At 45.0% G+C, this 19805-nt stretch overlaps 1 protein-coding gene across 2 annotated transcripts in view; it reads left to right on the top strand.

Annotated features, from left to right (window-relative positions):
• Nucleotides 1-19805, top strand: part of LOC141265607 (Y+L amino acid transporter 2-like) — a 77978-nt gene that overhangs the window by 30928 nt on the left and 27245 nt on the right. For both annotated transcript variants that reach the window (XM_073678869.1, XM_073678868.1), the window contains exons 5-9: nt 7858-7981; nt 9121-9224; nt 9558-9654; nt 13856-14005; nt 16125-16308. In XM_073678869.1, coding sequence (XP_073534970.1) covers nt 7858-7981; nt 9121-9224; nt 9558-9654; nt 13856-14005; nt 16125-16308 — 659 coding nt within the window. The remainder of the gene's footprint in view (nt 1-7857; nt 7982-9120; nt 9225-9557; nt 9655-13855; nt 14006-16124; nt 16309-19805) is intronic.

Genomic DNA, 19805 nt, shown 5'->3' with positions numbered 1-19805 from the left:
ATTTTTCACTTTTGGTAATATTCTCATGTTCTTGATGTGCTTGCACTAAAACATTTTAAAAAGAGCAAAAGTCTACCACAAGATGGCACTCAAAGACAGAGGTACATTGCAAATCATCACATTATACACCATCTAATCATCAACAAAAGATATTAAATACATTTTTACTTATAGCCTAAATTTATTGGAAATATAAAAAGTGAGGTGTGCTATCTAATCCCATGTAGTAAACAGACAGCAGATAACATCCTTGTTGCTGCTAGATTAAGGTGGGAATAATGGACCTTGTTTTATCACGAGAATATTAAAAGGGATAGTCTCATTTTACTAATTGGGTAAACTGTAAAGTGCTTGTAAAAAGCTACTTTGAAATTTACCTCTTATTAAAAATCATCTCTGTTCTCAAGAATGGAGGGATTTTTAATTCTACTGTGTACAGCTTGTTGCCTAGGTTACCAGCCATCTCTTTAGTTTGAGAGGTGGCTAGTTTCCATGGCAAAGACTGTGCACTTGCATGCTTTATGCTTTTGACGCACCCCCTGGGCCATATTCTTTAGGGGGAATACCCGGAGCCGGATCAGATGGGAGTTGTAGTCGCCGAGTGGCTGTGACCCGGTCCGTGCCCAGGGTGTCAAGCTCAGTTGTATGTGGCAGTCCTACAGATGTTATTAAGTTCTTAATGTCGACTACGCCACCCGTTGTATTGCGGTCACTACGGCCGCCGCTGCAGCAGGGTCCGCTGAGACTGATGGTGTTGGTGCAGCTTTTGATGGTATAACCCCCAACGGGTGGGGTATAGCCTCAGGGGGTCAGGTGCAGAGGATGGGGGTTGTGGTGGTGCAGCGTAGATGTAAAATGAAGACAGAGTCGGGTTGTGCAGTTTGGGGTATTTACTCACTGCTGATGTTCCGGTCACTCCAGCTTCAAGTGACCACCCGAGCCGTGCTGCGTCCACCAGGTCCTGGATCCAGCAAACCCCCAAACAAGTCCGGAGCGTGGCCCTGAGCTCTCCTTCTGTCCTTTCCTCTGGCCGTCCCCACTAGTGATCCACCTAGGTCCAGCTCCCTCGGGCCTTCTGTTGGGAGACCCTTGGCCTTGGGTTCCCTGACCCTCCACGTGGTCTGCCTTCGGGGTGGATGTGGTGGGTGGCCGTGGCAGACGCTGCCCACGGCCTCCGGTCTCTGGCTAGGGTGTGCTTTTGCCCCCACCAGCTTGGGATCCGGTACCCTATTGCCGACTCTTCACCCGGGGATTGAATTTGGGTTCTTAGAGTCCTTTCTTTTTACCCCCTCTGGGTCTCTCTTTCTTCTCCTCTCTCACTCTGGCTCAGGCTGCTCTGCTCCTCTGCTAAGACTGACTGACTGACTCCACTCTGACAAACTGACTGACCCTGATCTTTGATGGTGCCCACCTTAAATACTCCCTCTATGTGTGAGCTCAGGTGACCAGCACCCAATGAGCTCCTATCTTTACCCAGGCTGCTCCCCCTATCTGCCCCTACACTACTTGGGATGTACCACCCCCCTCCCACTCCAGCCAGGAACAGACTCGGTCGTACCTGCACATTTCTAAGTGGGAGTACCGTTGGTCTGTTCCCCGGAAATGGGATGTGTGTAGTGCATGCAGCCTACCGAGCTCAGTTCCACACTCCATCCTTACCCGGGAGTGGAATATCACACCTCTGGGTTGAGGTGCAATACCCCTGTAGCAGCCGAATCCTCAGGGTGCTACATTCCCCCCTGGTAAATCACAGCACGTCCTCGGGCTGTAAGATATAAACATCCACAAACATACATTTTTTTTTTTTCATAAACATATAAAACATCATACAAAACATTATATATATATATATCAATAAAACTTTTTCATATCAAACATTCTTGTAGACTTTTCCTCGCTTCTGTTCCTCCTCCGGTCACTGTGCAACGCGTGACCGGGTAAAGTGCGACAGTCTTTTCTTGAAAAATGGTTTTCCTATAAAACCGGTAGGGGGCGCTTTAGGACGCGCAACTATATCCAAGGGAAGGTGGCCGCTCTCAGTCCTCGGCCAGGTATTAGGGAGGAATGACCGCTCTCAGTCCTCGGTCAGTGGGATTTAAGGGTTAAACGGGTAAACAGTTCAATTCTCTGGTCCCAACGGGGACTATAATAGCAGCAACAGTTTCTTTGGTACCCCTACGGGTAACTATATACAGCTTCTACTCTGCCGTACTTAACGACGGCGTCCTCCTGCACTTTCTTTATGGTTTCCTTTAACTCTAGTTTCAGACCCGTCCGGGTCCTCTTGTTCTTCCTCCTCACACCGCAGCTCTTCCTCCGTCAGGCGATGCACATGGAGGGCGTAGGGTCCTTTGGCACACTTGTGCCGGGTGAAGGTGACCTCGTCCCCGATGTAAAGGTCACGACCTCTGTGTCCCTCCGGTAGGTGGGACTCAACGTCTCTCCTGGTCACGAAGACGTCACCTAGGGTGCGGTGGTCTCGGATGAAGCCCCACCCATGCTGCATGTTAAACTTAATCACAGTCCCGGTGGTGCGGGGACTATGCGCTGCACGGGGGTCTCTCCTGGCCCGGCTCTTCTGCTCCGCGCTCCTTACTTGAGCTTGCTGTTCCCGGACCCGCCTCTCTCTCCGCTCCCTCTCGAAGACCTTGAGTTGTTGGCGGCAGCACTCAGCACGCTCCGCTGCAGCTGCCCGAGTCTCTTGAGTGAACCCCATGAGATCTTCTCCGGTGGGGTCCCACTCAAACTGCGCTTCTGCTAGCGGGGGCGAGATCCTCTTGACGGGCTTTGGAGCCGGGATCAGGGGTTCATCCAGGGGTCTCTCTCTCCGGAGTCGGGGATGGTGAAACTCCGGTGGCCATATAAATGGCTGCCCATCCGGGCACGTATGCTGGGCGTACAGGTCCTCTCCCAGATGCGGCACTCTTGGTCTTATGGGCGCGGTGGTGTTAGCGCCCGGGTTGTCCGGGCCTTGCGGCCAGGCCTGGGGTATCTGGAAGGTGAAGGGCACCGTAAGGACGGCGGCGCCCTGGGCTACTTGGCCCTGCGACCAGGCCGGGGGCTCCGCGGAGGTAGGGGGCGCTGTTGGTATTGCGGCGCCCGGGGGTACTAGGCCTTGCGACCAGGCTGGTGGTACTTCCTGCTTGGTCACGCTCGGGGTCGGGGCGTGTGACGTCACAGGGGTCGCGGCTCCCGTTTGAGGCCTAGTCTGCGGCGGTGACGTTGCAGCGACGGGCACGGCAGGATAGACTTCGGGCTCTGCGACGGGGAGCTGGGGCAGGTACGCGGTTTCCCGGTTTGGGGTATAGACGTCCCCTTTACCTGCCTCCACTCGTTCGGCTCCCTTCTCGGCGCCGTCTCCGGCCTTCAGTCCTCCCGCGCCATCCTCAGAGGCGGTCTGTCTCCTCGTCTCGGGTGGCGTGCTCCGCTGACAGGTCTCGGTCTGCTGGGCCATCTCACGGCTCCACTCCGCCAACGTCTCTCGCTGCACCCGGGCCATCCTCCTTGCGAGGCCCTCCAGAGCGGTCTGTGCACACTCCCGGTCTCGGGGGAGCTGTGCTAGGACCTCCACTAGGCCTAGTGGGGTCGTTGTTTCCAGCAGGCGCCTGACCAACGGGTCGGTGCTGCTCTGCTCTCCTTCCGTTGTCTCCAGCAGGCTCCTGGCCAGCGGGCCGGTGCTGCTCTGCTCTCCCTCCTCTGTTTCTAGCAGGCTCCTGACCAACGGGCCGGTGCTGCTCTGCTTTCTCGCCATCTCCGGGTAAGCTCCTCCGATATTCTTCTCCAGGCTTCTTGCCTCCGGGTGCGCTCTCTCCAGACTGCTCCAAGCGACACCCATCTTTGCTCTCTTCTTTCGTCTCCTCCCCCTTCGAGGGCGGTCCCGGGGCCACTTGGTGATTGTCAGCTCCAGGGGCTGTTCTTTCACGCTGACAGACACCTCTAGCATCACAGTCTCTGTTGGTGGGGGCGGTTTCCACTTTTGGCGCCATTTTCGGTCCTGGCCCACGATGGGAGGCGGCCTCTTGCCATCCTCTGGCACGCCCATAATGGCGTCCGCTCTTCCAAGGCGGGAAACCTTTGGAAATGGCGGGAACCGCTTCCCAGTGGCGGGAAACTCTGCAGATGGCGGGAAAAAGCTGTTAATGGCGGACAACCGGCGGGAATCGACTGGTGATGGGGTCCGATGGCGGGGACCCTCCGGAACCGGCAGGAGACTTCTTTTTGAGGTAAACTTGCACTTTTCTTCAGGCACGCAGTACCCGGGTGTTGCGGGCACGTAATCCTGCCGACTACGCCAAAGTTGACGCACCCCCTGGGCCATATTCTTTAGGGGGAATACCCGGAGCCGGATCAGATGGGAGTTGTAGTCGCCGAGTGGCTGTGACCCGGTCCGTGCCCAGGGTGTCAAGCTCAGTTGTATGTGGCAGTCCTACAGATGTTATTAAGTTCTTAATGTCGACTACGCCACCCGTTGTATTGCGGTCACTACGGCCGCCGCTGCAGCAGGGTCCGCTGAGACTGATGGTGTTGGTGCAGCTTTTGATGGTATAACCCCCAACGGGTGGGGTATAGCCTCAGGGGGTCAGGTGCAGAGGATGGGGGTTGTGGTGGTGCAGCGTAGATGTAAAATGAAGACAGAGTCGGGTTGTGCAGTTTGGGGTATTTACTCACTGCTGATGTTCCGGTCACTCCAGCTTCAAGTGACCACCCGAGCCGTGCTGCGTCCACCAGGTCCTGGATCCAGCAAACCCCCAAACAAGTCCGGAGCGTGGCCCTGAGCTCTCCTTCTGTCCTTTCCTCTGGCCGTCCCCACTAGTGATCCACCTAGGTCCAGCTCCCTCGGGCCTTCTGTTGGGAGACCCTTGGCCTTGGGTTCCCTGACCCTCCACGTGGTCTGCCTTCGGGGTGGATGTGGTGGGTGGCCGTGGCAGACGCTGCCCACGGCCTCCGGTCTCTGGCTAGGGTGTGCTTTTGCCCCCACCAGCTTGGGATCCGGTACCCTATTGCCGACTCTTCACCCGGGGATTGAATTTGGGTTCTTAGAGTCCTTTCTTTTTACCCCCTCTGGGTCTCTCTTTCTTCTCCTCTCTCACTCTGGCTCAGGCTGCTCTGCTCCTCTGCTAAGACTGACTGACTGACTCCACTCTGACAGACTGACTGACCCTGATCTTTGATGGTGCCCACCTTAAATACTCCCTCTATGTGTGAGCTCAGGTGACCAGCACCCAATGAGCTCCTATCTTTACCCAGGCTGCTCCCCCTATCTGCCCCTACACTACTTGGGATGTACCACCCCCCTCCCACTCCAGCCAGGAACAGACTCGGTCGTACCTGCACATTTCTAAGTGGGAGTACCGTTGGTCTGTTCCCCGGAAATGGGATGTGTGTAGTGCATGCAGCCTACCGAGCTCAGTTCCACACTCCATCCTTACCCGGGAGTGGAATATCACACCTCTGGGTTGAAGTGCAATACCCCTGTAGCAGCCGAATCCTCAGGGTGCTACACTTTAGATCCTGCAAGCGCTGCTCTGAATTTGGCCGGATCTCTGCAAGTGCTACTTCAAAGCTTGCCCTGGTTCCAGCCAGCTTCAGTGTCCCTGCGCTTATCCCATGCTGCAGAGGCAAAGCAGGATCTACTTGCAGCATGGGAGAGCGCACAGCTTGAGCCAGTGGTGAAGCCATGTCGCTGGTGTGTACTGTCAATCTTCAGGAGACACCCCAAACACGTAGGAAGCCGGGAGGCAGTAGAGCGCTGTACTCCAGAAGTCAGAAGATTATACACCCCCTTTAATGGGGCATAACAGCCATTATTGTAATTATCAACTATGCACCTTGAAGGGTTTGTACAGGCATGAGTTTCACGTCTACAGTCACTCTACGTGATTGCAAACTTGTGAATCCTCACAGCGCATACAATGCGCGCTGTCAGGATTCTTCAGTTCCAGCTCCTTAAACAATTTGCAAAATATGCGATTTTCAGAATTCCAGCCATATTCCGACTACACTGTGTTCCAAATTATTATGCAAACAATATTTTCTCAGATTTTCACAAATTACCTATATGAATTGCAGTCATTGTAATTTTGCAGTCAAATAACTATTAGAGTACAATTGAAAGGTTTTTGTACAAACTGCCTATGATAACAGTATATTTTTAAAAAAATAAAAAACTCAAACTGCACTCAAAATGCATGTTCCAAATTATTATGCACAGCAGAGTTTTCAACCTTTTCATTTTAATAAAGAACAAAAAAAATGGTCATTTTTGAAATTATAAGCATTAGCAGGTTATTACAAACTGAAATCAAACAGTTTTCAACTCAAAACTTTATTCTAGGTGATGTTACATTTGCACATAGGACCGCTTGTTCAAAAGGAGCTTCTGAACTCTCTCATCCATTGAATTTGTCAGGTTTTGGATGGTTTCTGCTTTAATTGTTTTGCATGAGGACAGAATACCCTCCCAGAGCTGTTGCTTAGATGTGAACTGCCTCCCGCCATCATAGACACTCTTTTTGATGATGCTCCAGAGGTTCTCAATGGGGTTGAGGTCAGGGGAGCATGGGTGCCACACCATAAGTTTGTCCCCTTTTATGGCCATAGCAGCCAGAGATGCAGATGTGTTATGTGCAGCATGAGACAGGGCATTATCATACATGAAAATTATCTTGCTGCGGAATGCACGGTTCTTCTTCTTGAACCATGGAAGGAAGTGCTGTTTGAGAAACTCAACATACATTATGGAGTTCATCTTTACCCCTTCAGGGATCCTAAAAGGGCCGACAATCTCTCTCCCCATGATTCCAGCCCAAAACATTACTCCACCTCCTCCTTGTTAGCGCAGTAGCTGTGTTTGCATGGGGTGTCCATCAACCAGCCATCCTCCACTCCATCCATCTGGACCATCGAGATCATTTCATGCATGATAATGCCCCGTCTCATGCTGCACATAACACATCTGCATCTCTGGCTGCTATGGGCATAAAAGGGGACAAACTTATGGTGTGGCACCCATGCTCCCCTGACCTCAACCCCATTGAGAACCTCTGGAGTATCATCAAAAGGAGTGTCTATGATGGCGGGAGGCAGTTCACATCTAAGCAACAGCTCTGGGAGGGTATTCTGTCCTCATGCAAAACAATTGAAGCAGAAACCATCCAAAACCTGACAAATTCAATGGACGAGAGAGTTCAGAAGCTCCTTTCGAACAAGGGGTCCTATGTGAAAATGTAACATCACCTAGAATAAAGTTTTGAGTTGAAAACTGTTTGATTTCAGTTTGTAATAACCTGCTAATGCTTATAATTTCAAAAATGACCATTTTTTTGTTCTTTATTAAAATGAAAAGGTTGAAAACTCTGCTGTGCATAATAATTTGGAACATGCATTTTGAGTGCAGTTTGAGTTTTTTATTTTTTAAAAAATATACTGTTATCATAGGCAGTTTGTACAAAAACCTTTCAATTGTACTCTAATAGTTATTTGACTGGAAAATTACAATGACTGCAATTCATATAGGTAATTTGGGAAAATCATAATTTGGAACACAGTGTAGACGTGTCCGGCCTCACTCAATTCACTTGTATCAAGCAAGGCAGCGCACGTCTAGTTGGCATGTAACTGCATGTGTGCAAATAGCATACTTGTAGTCAAATGCCCAGGTGCTGGCACCGGAGAATCCTGACAACGCGCACTGTGAGAATTCACAAGTCTGCAGTCACATAGAGTGATTGCAGACCTGAAGCCCAAGCCTGGACAGCCCCTTTAATTCAAGTTTTGTTTCCATTGTTAAATGCATGTATATTTCACTATTATCGGTCACGTTCCATTTTACCATTCTGCTGCTTTGTTTGTTTTCAGAAACCTGCCATTATCCATGGTGATATCTATGCCACTTGTGACAGTTATCTATGTCATGACAAATATTGCATACTACACGGAGTTGGATCTGAACACCATCATGGACAGTAGTGCAGTCGCTGTGGTAACACTTTGGTTTTAAGTCTCAATTTTAACACTACGTACTTCAACATTTTATTTTTGACAAATAGTTAAGATATTTTTGTTGTTATTGTTATTTAGCAATTTACAAGCTTTCTAGGATTGAGATTTGAGCAAATTTATTCCCCGTGAATCTAATTTTTAGGGAAAATTCAGAAAATTTGAATTTCAGAGGATCGACTCATCTCTACTCCGGTCCATATGAATGTTGTAGAAGGAGACTGCTGTTTTCTGTGTTCTCTCAACATCAATAGTGGTTAAAATTGCAAAGATCTTGTAAAAACAAGCAACTGTGCATTTTTAATCTTATTAAAAATCCTCTCCGTTCACAAGATTTTTAATTGTATTGTTTAATGCTTGTTGTCTAGTTACTGGACACCGCTCCAGTCTACCAGCATGGCCAAGCATGCACAGTGCTTACTAGCTCTTTTTAATAGCACACTGTTAGCACTAATATACAGCTGGCTGGATCGCTGGAGGGCATGATCCGGACAGATTTGTGGTGCCTGCACTCCTCTGATGCTACATAGTTCAGGCCAACGATGCAACTATGCCGCCAGTCTGAACTGTCAATCTTCAGTCACCCCCGACAAACAGGGGGGTGACTGAAGGGAATATACATTTTCCCTACAGGGACCACTACAGAGTAGAGGTGTATTTAGCTATTGGTTACAGAAGCCTTTAAAGCCAGCCATAGAGTTACAGAATTTTTAGCTTTTTGGTCAAAGAGTAAAGACTTCCATACACATTAGACTACTGTCAGCCGAATCCACCAATATCGGTGGGATCAGCCAACAGTCTAATATGTACGGGGGCCTCCTGACTCTTCCACGACAGTTGACGTCTCGGGGAGAGAACGATCCTTTCTGACATTCAGTAGCTGATGTTTTTTCTCTCCGTCAAGATTCTGGTAGAAGAGTCTGGTAGCGGCTCTCTCGTGAAGAGCACAGGAACGTTCTGCCGAGCCAAGGAGTCACTAACTACTGTTTGGCTGACAGATATCTAATGTATATGAGGGTCTTTAGTATAGAAATGTATACTTTAAGGTTTTCTGCTAAATAACTTTACCACTTCTTAAGTGCTGAAAAAGCTAAACGTTGTCATTATTACTTACTTATTTAGACTTTTGCTGAAAGAGTTCTTGGATTTGTAAAGTGGTTTATCCCGATATCAGTGGCTATGTCATGTTGCGGTGGATTAAACTCAGTAATCATTTCATCATCAAGGTAAGCTTGTACCCGAAAAGACAAAGCAAAATTAAAACATTGTTTCACATAATGAGGGAGATTCATTAAAATTTGTGAGTAGGAAATCTGGAGGCGTTACCAACAGCAACCAATAACGTTGCTGCTTGCATTTTGTAATCAATACATTTATTTTCTAAAATAAGAGCTTGAATCTGATTGGTTGTTGTTGAAAACTATTTTTTTCCTTTTACATTAGTTCTGATAAATCTGCGATTGATTCGCGGAGATAAGTCTGCCTAACATGTTGTTGACATGTAAACCTACAGTTCTCCATTCCATTAGTAGCTTCATGTTTTTTTTTATATATTTCAGACTGTTTTTTGTGGCCTCCAGAGAAGGACAACTTCCTGACTTTCTGTGTATGATACACATCAATAGATATACTCCTATTCCTGCCCTGCTTTTTAATGTAAGAAAAACTTTTATATGATATTTATAAGAATTTGAAAAAATGATAAAGTTCTAGAATCACATTGGGTTTGTCCAACATATAAGAAATTATATAATATTATTATTTTAATTAAGACTGTAATAGAAAATGCATCCACTTAAGGGCAGAGTTCTTGGCCCAGGTCAACGACTGCAATCTGTATATATAAACATCCATACTCACGAAAATCACTTAATGGAATAAGGAAAAAACAGGTGTTATGTAAAGGCATCAGCTATTTTGAATACACAAAATACCCAGAACAAACCAACTTGGAGATCTCTTTGCCACGTTGCCCCACTGGCAAGCGTTCGGCCACCAGTTGTTTAACAGGATCAGCTCAGCCACATGTGCAGATAAGTGTAGCGGGAGCTGCTCTCCACTCAGGTCCGGCTCCAGGTTTTTGTGGGCCCTGGGCAAAAGAGTCTCAGTGGGCCCCTTTAACACTTACCACGATTCATGATGCACAGTTACCGCAGAGAAATATATATATATATATTACAATGCAAAGATTTCACTTCTTACATTACATGAGCGATATCTATTGTAAATTCCACAATAGCTCAGAAACCGGCGAATCGATCCACACAGTATACTGGCCCCCATAAAATTCTCCATACAGAATACTGGCCCCCATATAACACTCCATAAGGAATACTGGCCCCCATATAATGCTCCATACAGAATACTGGCCCCCATATAACGCTCCATACAGAATACTGGCCCCCATATAACGCTCCATACAGAATACTGGCCCCCATATAACGCTCCATACAGGATACTGGCCCCCATATAACTCTCCTGACAGGATACTGGCCCCCATATAACTCTCCTTACAGGATACTGGTGCCCATATAACGCTCCATACAGGATACTGGCCCCCATATAATGCTCCATGTAGGCTGTTCCCCCCACATAATGCCTTATGCAGGCTGTTCCCCCCTTATAATGCCCCATGCAGGATGTCACCCCCATATAATGCCCCATGCAGGATGTCACCCTCATATAATGCCCCATGCAGGATGTCACCCCCCATATAATGCCCCATGCAGGATGTCACCCCTCATATAATGCCTCATGCAGGATGTCACTCCTCCCCCATATAATGCCCCATGCAGGATGTCACCTCTCCCCCCATATAATGCCCCATGCAGGATGTCCCTTCCCCCCATATAATGCCCCATGCAGGATGTCACTTCTCATATAATGCCCCATGCAGGATGTCACTCCCCCCATATAATACCCCATGCAGGATATCACTTCTCCCCCCCATATAATGCCCCATGCAGGATGTCACCCCCCCTATATAATGCCCCATGCAGGATGTCACTCCCCCCCATATAATGCCCCATGCAGGATGTCACTTCTCCCCATATAATGCCCCATGCAGGATGTCCCTTTCCCCCCATATAATGCCCCATGCAGGATGTCCCTTTACCCCACCATATAATGCCCCATGCAGGATGTCGCACCCCTCTTTATAATGCCCCATGCAGGATGTCATCCCCCCATATAATGCCCCATGCAGGATGTCGCACCCCTCTTTATAATGCCCCATGCAGGATGTCACCCCCCCATATAATGCCCCATGCAGGATGTCAACCCCCCATATAATGCCCCATGCAGGATGTCACTCCCCCCATATAATGCCCCATGCAGGATGTCCCTTTACCCCACCATATAATGCCCCATGCAGGATGTCGCACCCCTCTTTATAATGCCCCATGCAGGATGTCACCCCCCATATAATGCCCCATGCAGGATGTCGCACCCCTCTTTATAATGCCCCATGCAGGATATCACCCCCCCATAAAATGCCCCATGCAGGATGTCACCCCCCCATATAATGCCCCATGCAGGATGTCACTCCCCCCATATAATGCCCCATGCAGGATGTCACTTCTCCCCCCCATATAATGCCCTATGCAGGATGTCCCTTTCCCCCCCCATATAATGCCCCGTGCAGGGTGTCACTTACCCCCCCATATAATGCCCCATGTAGGATGTCACCCCCCCATATAATGCCCCATTCAGGATGTCACCACCCCCGTATAATGCCCCATGCCTCCATACATTAAAAAAAAAAAATCAAATACTCACCTCACTCCTCCTCACCTGCTGCCGCTGATCAGGTCCAAAATCCAGCATCACCAGCGTCGTCCCGCTCGGCGCTGCCTGTGATGGCTCAGGGGAGGGTGCGGTGGAAAGATGTCACCGCACCCTCTGACCTGAGACGTCACAGGGAGCGCACAGCAGAAAGACAGCGGATCTGCGGAGGCACGGGGAGAGGTAAGTATCCGGCTGCCGGGGCCCTGAGCAAGCGAGGGAGAAGGGCGGGCACTGGCACCGCTCTCCTCCGCCCATAGCCTGTCGGGGTGCCCGACCGCGAGTGGGCCCCCCCGCCTACTCAGGACCCTGGCACTTGCCCGGGTGCTCTGGGTGCTGACGCTGGCCCTGTCTCTACTACACTGCTGAGTGCAGGAGACAGTGGAATGAGTTTTGATGTGACATCTCCACCTCCCCGCTTAGTACCGACACACATCATGCTGTACATTCCTGTTCATTCCTTCGATGTGGCCACTCTCGGCTACACTGGTGAGTGAGTCCTCACTTAACCGCTACCCCACCGGCTAGTGAGTGTGGGCCATAGTTTCCTCTACAGTATAAACAATTAAGTGTCAAGTCTTCTCCTATTGGCCCAAATATATAAATGTTTTAGTATGTCATGTGGTCATCCAACCACAGGGTGCAGTATTTCCATTATAAACCAGAGGACACAGAACACGCTAAGGCATATACAGTATATATATATTAGAATCTCATGACCTTCAATTGGTAAATGATCACTTTTGCTGTTTGCAGTATCTAAGATGTGCTTCAGTCTGAATGTGACTACTTAGCTTTGTGTCTCATGTTGAGGTATGACCATAAAGAGCAATTTGTCCTAGTGAGAAAAAACAGTTAAAGACATTGCAATCTGTGTCTGTGACGCTTCCTTACTAACTAGCGCCCGTGTCCTACAACTCGCATCATCATAGTTGTCATCAGCAATCCTACTGCTGCTAGTGTGTTACATGGGTATGTTGTTTTTTTCTTACTTATCTTCAGCTTACAGCAGCATAACAGAGATATTAATAAATCCCCTTCCCTCCAAGGATAATGAAATAACTTTACAGATTCAACCCCAATCTATACTACAAAGCTGACAAGTGAGCTACAGGAAACTGAAAGCATTAGGCTACGTTCACATGTGGCAATTTTTTGCTGTATTTTAATTTGGTGAAAAGAAGCTGTGTGTTACAGTACCAAAAAGTTACTAGATTTCAGTAATCTTTTGCACACACTTCTTTTTTTTTCCTGATTGAATTTGAGCACTGGAGCGTTTTTGAAAATCTGCACCATTATCAATTCTTTCAGCATTTTTGCAACATTTTTTCAGCCATAGAAAGCAATGAGAAAGTGCAAAATACTCTGTATAACATTTGTGCTGTGTTTTTTTTTGCAGCTTTTTGGTGAATAAAACTAATTTTATTAACATGTACTGATGACGAATCAGACATGTAATATGCCTGAAAAATGCAGCAAAAAAGGTAGCAAAAAAACGATTTTATACACCGTGTTTTTACTACCAAGAGTGAAGGTTTCGGTTGCAGAAAAAAATGCTGCAAAAACGCCACGTGTGAACATACACTTAGCCTACTGTTACTGCTTTTTACCTTTTTCTTAACAGTTTTTAACAAAAACCTATTTTATAGAACCTGCTTCATTTGCTTACACTAAAAATATATTTGGTTTAAAAAATGAAATATCCTGTTAGGAAATTCTCAGTTAATGAAGTTTTATGATATGGGGGAAAAATTGTTGAATGTCATCACGCTGGTGCTCCTCTTCAGTCTTTGCTTGCTTTGCTGCATTGATGCCATACTTGTTGTTTCATGCTGCACATTGCTGCCGTCATGTGTATACATGGGCATGTCGATCATTGCAGAACTGAAAGAACAGTAAGCAAAGACCAATGGGTGGCTCCAGGATGCTACTGGGTCTATGAAAGATTCAAAAGATTCATCAGATGATTAATAGTGCCCTTTTTTAACAAGACAGTCACCCCAAAAATTGCTTATTTTTCAAATTACTTATTTCTTCTGCTAAAATATATATATTTTTTCTTTGCATTATCCAGGGATTGATGGCTCTTGTGTTCCTTTGTGTGGATGACGTGTTTCAGCTCATTGATTACTTTAGCTTTACTTACTGGTTATTTATTGGCCTTTCTGTAGTTGGTCAAATTTATTTAAGAATGAAGAGACCGGACTTACCCAGACCTGTGAAGGTACTTGTTTCTCTTATAGTGTTAACTTAGTTATATATGAAAACTAATTTTTCTCTTACGGAAATTTTAGACTCAGTAGCAGCTACTCCTCTTGTCATATTGAGGCACATACCCTTTTGTATTTCAGTATGTGACAAGAAGAAGAATTGTGACAAGTAAACTTAGTTTTTCTGGGTGAATCTGTGGGTTTTGCACCTAGAAAAGATGGTTGCCCATTTTCTACTATGAGAAAGTTAGCAAAATGCACGGATCAAGTTAAAAGATGTAGCACATGACTGCAATATAAGGCTGCACACAAGTGGTTTTTGCAGTTTCTAACAATGGAGAGACATGGGTCTGACTAGAAACTGCATAAAAAAAATCAATGGATATTTTGAATCTAGACAAAGTGCACAACTGCGTTAAACCAAAAAAGAATATGAAGCAAAGTTACACATACCCAATTAAAGTGACATTTGGGTGAATTTGGGGGTAAGGCTGCAGACGTATGAGAGAATCGGGCCGATTATGCTAATGGTATTCGGATCAAACTCTGTCAGAGTTTTATCCGAGTGTCACCATAGTGGGATCCAATTCTCTCACATGAGAGAATCATAGCACAGATGTGGAGAAGACAGTGAACTTAATTTATCCATCTTCTACATTCTCTATGTCCACGGTAATCAGACTGCACTCGGATAACATAGGCTTGCATGGGTGCACGTGATCCAATTATTGGATTCACCAGCAGCACGCTGCAATTGTTTTCTCATGCCGAATCGGCATGACATAAAGGAGCTTGTCGGCACTGCCCGATAGTATAACATTGGGCAGAGTGCTATCTGATAAAACATCGAATAGCACTCAGCCATGTTATACAGTCGTGTGAGCAAGCCCTAAGAGACTGACTCCACATTGCTTGAGTATCGCTCCCATCTGTTCAAGTCTTTTTTTAATTAGAGCTGGATCCTACCTGCCCTTTAATCCCGTACTGACATCCAATGTACAGTACATGTATGATGGATGAAATTTTCACATGTATGGAGCGGGCTCAGGCGCAAATAAAATAAACATATTTGTTATCACACCATTCAATGCTTCAAATAATAAAATAATTTAAAGGAGTTGTCTGGTCCAAACCAATAAGTCTGTAGTCACTCTGTGTACTGTGGGGATTCGCCGATTTTACATACCCCAGGCAGTGGGCGTGGCCTTGCTCCATACACTTGTATGGAGCCGAGGCCGCCCCCCGTCTAGTGATGTGGCCGACTAGAAGGCGGGCGTATGTATAACTCATACATAGCCTCCGGTCCAGGGTCTCATACCGTGTACTGGGAGATTCATGGGTCTGTAGTCACACAGAGTGACTGCAGACTTATCAGTTTGGGCCGGACAACCCCTTTAACCTACATGGTAAACACTGTAAAGAAAAGAAAGAAAAAAACTAAATCCTGACTTTTTTTTTAGTCATCTTTGCTCTATGAAAATTGAATGAAAAGCAATCAAAAGATATATGTACTCAAAAATAATGCCAATAAAAACTATAACTTTCCCAGTAAAAAAAAAAATCCTCATACAGCTCCGTAAATAGAAAAATAAAAAAGTTGTTGGTGCTAGAAAACGGCAACACATTATTTATTTTATTTTCTGATTTCTTTAAACGCAGTAAATATAAAGCGTGAGATATATGAATTTGGTATTGCTGTAATCGTACTTAAATGGAAAATCAAGTTACCAAGTCATTTTTTACGCACAATAAATGCTGTAAAAACAAAACCCAAAAAAACACACGGTTGCATTGTTTTCACCACTTCTTCCCACTTGTAATTCCCATTTTTAATAAATTATATTGTAATGTGAATAGTGCTACCAGATCTAAAAAGTTATGGCCCTTAAAAGAAAAGGAGGAAAAATGAAAGCACAAACACTAAAATTTGCTCCATCACGAAGGGGCTACATTTACCAATGAGAGGTAAGTCTTTTTGTGTAGGCTCCCATCTAAATAGGTTGACTTGTCACTGGCAGATGGGCTCACACAATTTGATCAAAATGTAGACTAAGTACCTACAATTTAAAAGTATAGTTTATATGGCAATGTTGTAGTTCTAATTGTTTAAAAATGTATATATTTTTTCCATAGATGAGCTTGTTTTTCCCAGTGTTATACTGCATCTGCAGTGTTTGTCTGGTAGTGGTTCCTCTCTATAGTGATCCCATTGATTCACTGGTTGGAATAGCTGTAGTTCTTTCGGGGGCTCCTGTATACTATCTCTGTCTTCACCTTCCTCCAGAGAAACAACCAGCATTTGTAAAGAAATTCTTAGGTAAGTAGTGATTATACCGAGTCAGTTGATTATATTCATTCTGGCTACCTTTATTCCTATTCATTTAAAAAACCTGCTCCATGAAATTGTAAATGTAGATATAGACATACATCAAAAAATCATGTGAACTATAGGTTCATTTAGATAAACTGATAGACAAACAAGCATTTATAGGAATGCTTGTTCTCGTTTCTATTATTCTCTGATATACAGTACTAAGGCCGGCAACCACCCAAAAAACAAGCAAAACGGTTATTCAATGAGTGATTAGATAATATATGAATCTATAAAAGTTATTGTTGGTAACGCATCGCCCACTGTAAAAAGGGAATGTGCTCCAGGCAATATGATGTTGTATGTGGAGACAACAATCATATTAATCTTTTCTCTGGTTTCATTGTGTTTTTCGTCGGCCTGAGTAAAGGGGCCAGTAACTGAGCGCTGATTGATTTGCATAAAAATTGGTCATTGGGAGAAACAGGATCACCACTAGTCTGGGAAGTAAGTATATGTTTTACTTATTTTATTCTGCACACTGAGGGCATTCAAAAAAGGGTTGTCCAATAGTGAATAACCCCTTTGATGCAAGTCAGCAGCCACTAAGTATGTCCATACCCTAACACCTGTATATGATATGTCATTAAAAAACATTCCATTTTAAACTTTGCCATGAACACTTATTATACATTATATACATGTACACAGCACATATGATGTACAAGAAAAGCTCATTAGATATAGATCACATTCATACACCTAAACAAAGCTCATGTATTCATAGAATCATAGAATCATAGAATGGTAGAGTTGGAAGGGACCTCCTAGGTCATCTGGTCCAACCCCCTGCTCAAAGCAGGATTCACTAGATCATCTCAGACAGATGTCTGTCCAGCCTCTGTTTGAAGACGTCCATTGAAGGGGAACTCACCACCTCTAGTGGCAGCCTGTTCCACTCATTAATCACCCTAACTGTCAAAAAGTTTTTTCTAATATCTAATCTGTGTCTCCTCCCATTTAGTTTCATCCCATTGCTTCTAGTCTTTCCTTGTGCAAATGAGAATAAAGATGATCCTTCTACAATGTGACAGCCCTTGACATATTTGTAGACAGCTATTAAGTCTCCTCTCAGTCTTCTTTTTTGCAAGCTAAACATTCCCAAATCCTGCAACCGTTCCTCATAGGACATGGTTTGCAGACCAGTCACCATTCTGGTCGCTCTTCTCTGAACTTGCTCCAGTTTGTCTATGTCTTTTTTAAAATGTGGTGCCCAAAACTGTACACAGTATTCCAGATGAGGTCTGACCAAAGAGGAGTAAAGACCGATAATGACTTCACGTGATCTAGACTGTATGCTTCTGTTAATACATCCCAGAATTGTATTTGCCTTTTTTGCTGCTGCATCACACTGTTGACTCATGTTCAGTCTATGATCTATTAGTATACCTAAGTCTTTTTCACATGTACTGTTGCTTAGCTCTATTCATCCCATTCTGTATATGCTTTTTTCATTTTTATTGCCCAGATGTAGTACTTTGCATTTTTCCCTGTTAAAAACCATTCTGTTGGTTGCTGCCCACTGCTCCAGTTTATTTAGGTCTTTTTGAATCCTCTCTCTCTCTTCTCTAGTATTAGCTATCCCTCCTAGCTTTGTGTCATCAGCAAATTTAATCAGTTTACCCTCAATTCCTTCATCTAAATCATTGATAAAGATGTTGAACAATACAGGTCCCAGGACGGAGCCCTGTGGTACCCCACTTGAGACATTCATCCAGCTGGATGTGAAGCCATTTACAACCACCCTTTGAGTCCGATCACTAAGCCAGTTATGAATCCACCTAACAGTTGCCTGGTCCATTGCATACTTGGTCATTTTTTCAATAAGGATGATGTGAGATACTTTGTCAAATGCTTTGCTGAAGTCAAGATATACTATATCTACAGCATTTCCCTGATCCACCCAGTCAGTGATTCTGTCATAGAAGGAAATTAAGTTAGTCTGACATGACTTGTTAGTTACAAACCCATGCTGACTCTGGTTAATCACTTCATTCTTATCCATGTACTTACATACATGTTGTTTAATAATTTGTTCAAAGATCTTTCCTGGTATAGAAGTCAGACTCATCGGCCTATAGTTCCCTGAGTCCACCTTCTTCCCCTTTTTGAAGATAGGAACAACATTTGCTCTTCTCCAGTCTTCTGGGACTTCTCCTGTTCTCCAAGAATTTTCAAAGATTATGGAGAGTGGTTCTAAAATTTCTTCTACGATCTCCTTCAGTACTCTGGGGTGTAATTCATCTGGACCTGGAGACTTGAACTCATTTATGTTAGCTAAATATTCCCTCACAATCTTTCTGTTTACTGATAACTTGGATTCCTCTATTCCTTTAAAAGGACAGTGAAGATCAGTTGATGTTACATTTTCTTTCTGAGAGAAAACAGATGCAAAATAGGAATTAAAAAGTTCGGCCTTCTCAACATCCTCTCTTACCATTTCTCCATTTTCATCCTGTAAAAATCCTATAGCATCTTTGACTTTTCTTTTACTTTTGACATACCCCCAAAATCCTTTTTTATTGCTTTTGACATCTCTTGCAAGCCTTAATTCATTGTCAGCTTTAGCTAACCTGATACGTGCCCTGCAGGATCTGCAGACTGCATTATAATCTTCTTTAGATATGCCTCCCTCTTTCCATTTAATAAACATTTCTTTCTTTCTTTTTAGCATGTGTTTAAGTTCTGTGTTCATCCATCCTGGTTTCCTTAAATGCTTTCCATTCTTCCTACTTTTCGGGATTGTTAACGATTGTGCTTTGAGAATCTCATTTTTAAAAATTTCCCATCCTTCCTGGACATTTTTGTCCTTAAGGACATCCAGCCATTGGATCCCTCCTATTCTCTTTCTGAGTCTCTTAAAATCTGCCTTTCTAAAATCTAACCTTGAAGTTTGAGTCTTCACATGTCTTCCTCCTCTAGTTATCCAAAATTCTATAATAGCATGATCGCTGCCTCCTAGGGTCCCAGCCACCTTTACCTCCTCAACCATTTCCTCCCTGTTTATAAGGATTAGATCCAAAGTAGCAGATCCCCTTGTTTTCTCCCCTACCTTTTGGAAGATAAAGTTGTCAGCAAGAGAGGATAAGAATTTGCTTGACCTGTTAGTTTTACTTGAGAGAGATTCCCAACAAATGTCTGGATAGTTGAAATCTCCCATGACCACTACGTCATATTTTTTGGAGAACTTGGTCATTTGATACATAAAGAGTTCATCCATATCTTCAGCTTGCCCAGGTGGCCTGTAGTAAATGCCTACAATGTTGTCCTTTCCGTTGTTCTCTCCTTGTATTCTTACCCAAACAGTTTCCACAGAACTCCCAGTCTCTGAAGCTTCAATCTCTGTGCAGATATACGCTTTTCTAACATACAATGCAACACCTCCTCCTCGTTTATCAAGTCTGTTTCTTGCAAATAAGTTGTATCCTTTTAGCCTTTTATTC

Source organism: Phyllobates terribilis, unplaced genomic scaffold (assembly GCF_046119375.1).
Source record: "Phyllobates terribilis strain yellow unplaced genomic scaffold, ASM4611937v1 Scaffold_4__5_contigs__length_816908805, whole genome shotgun sequence".
NCBI lineage: Eukaryota > Metazoa > Chordata > Amphibia > Anura > Dendrobatidae > Phyllobates > Phyllobates terribilis.
Note: the sequence above shows the minus strand (reverse complement) of the source record. Positions and strands in the feature narration are given on the sequence as shown.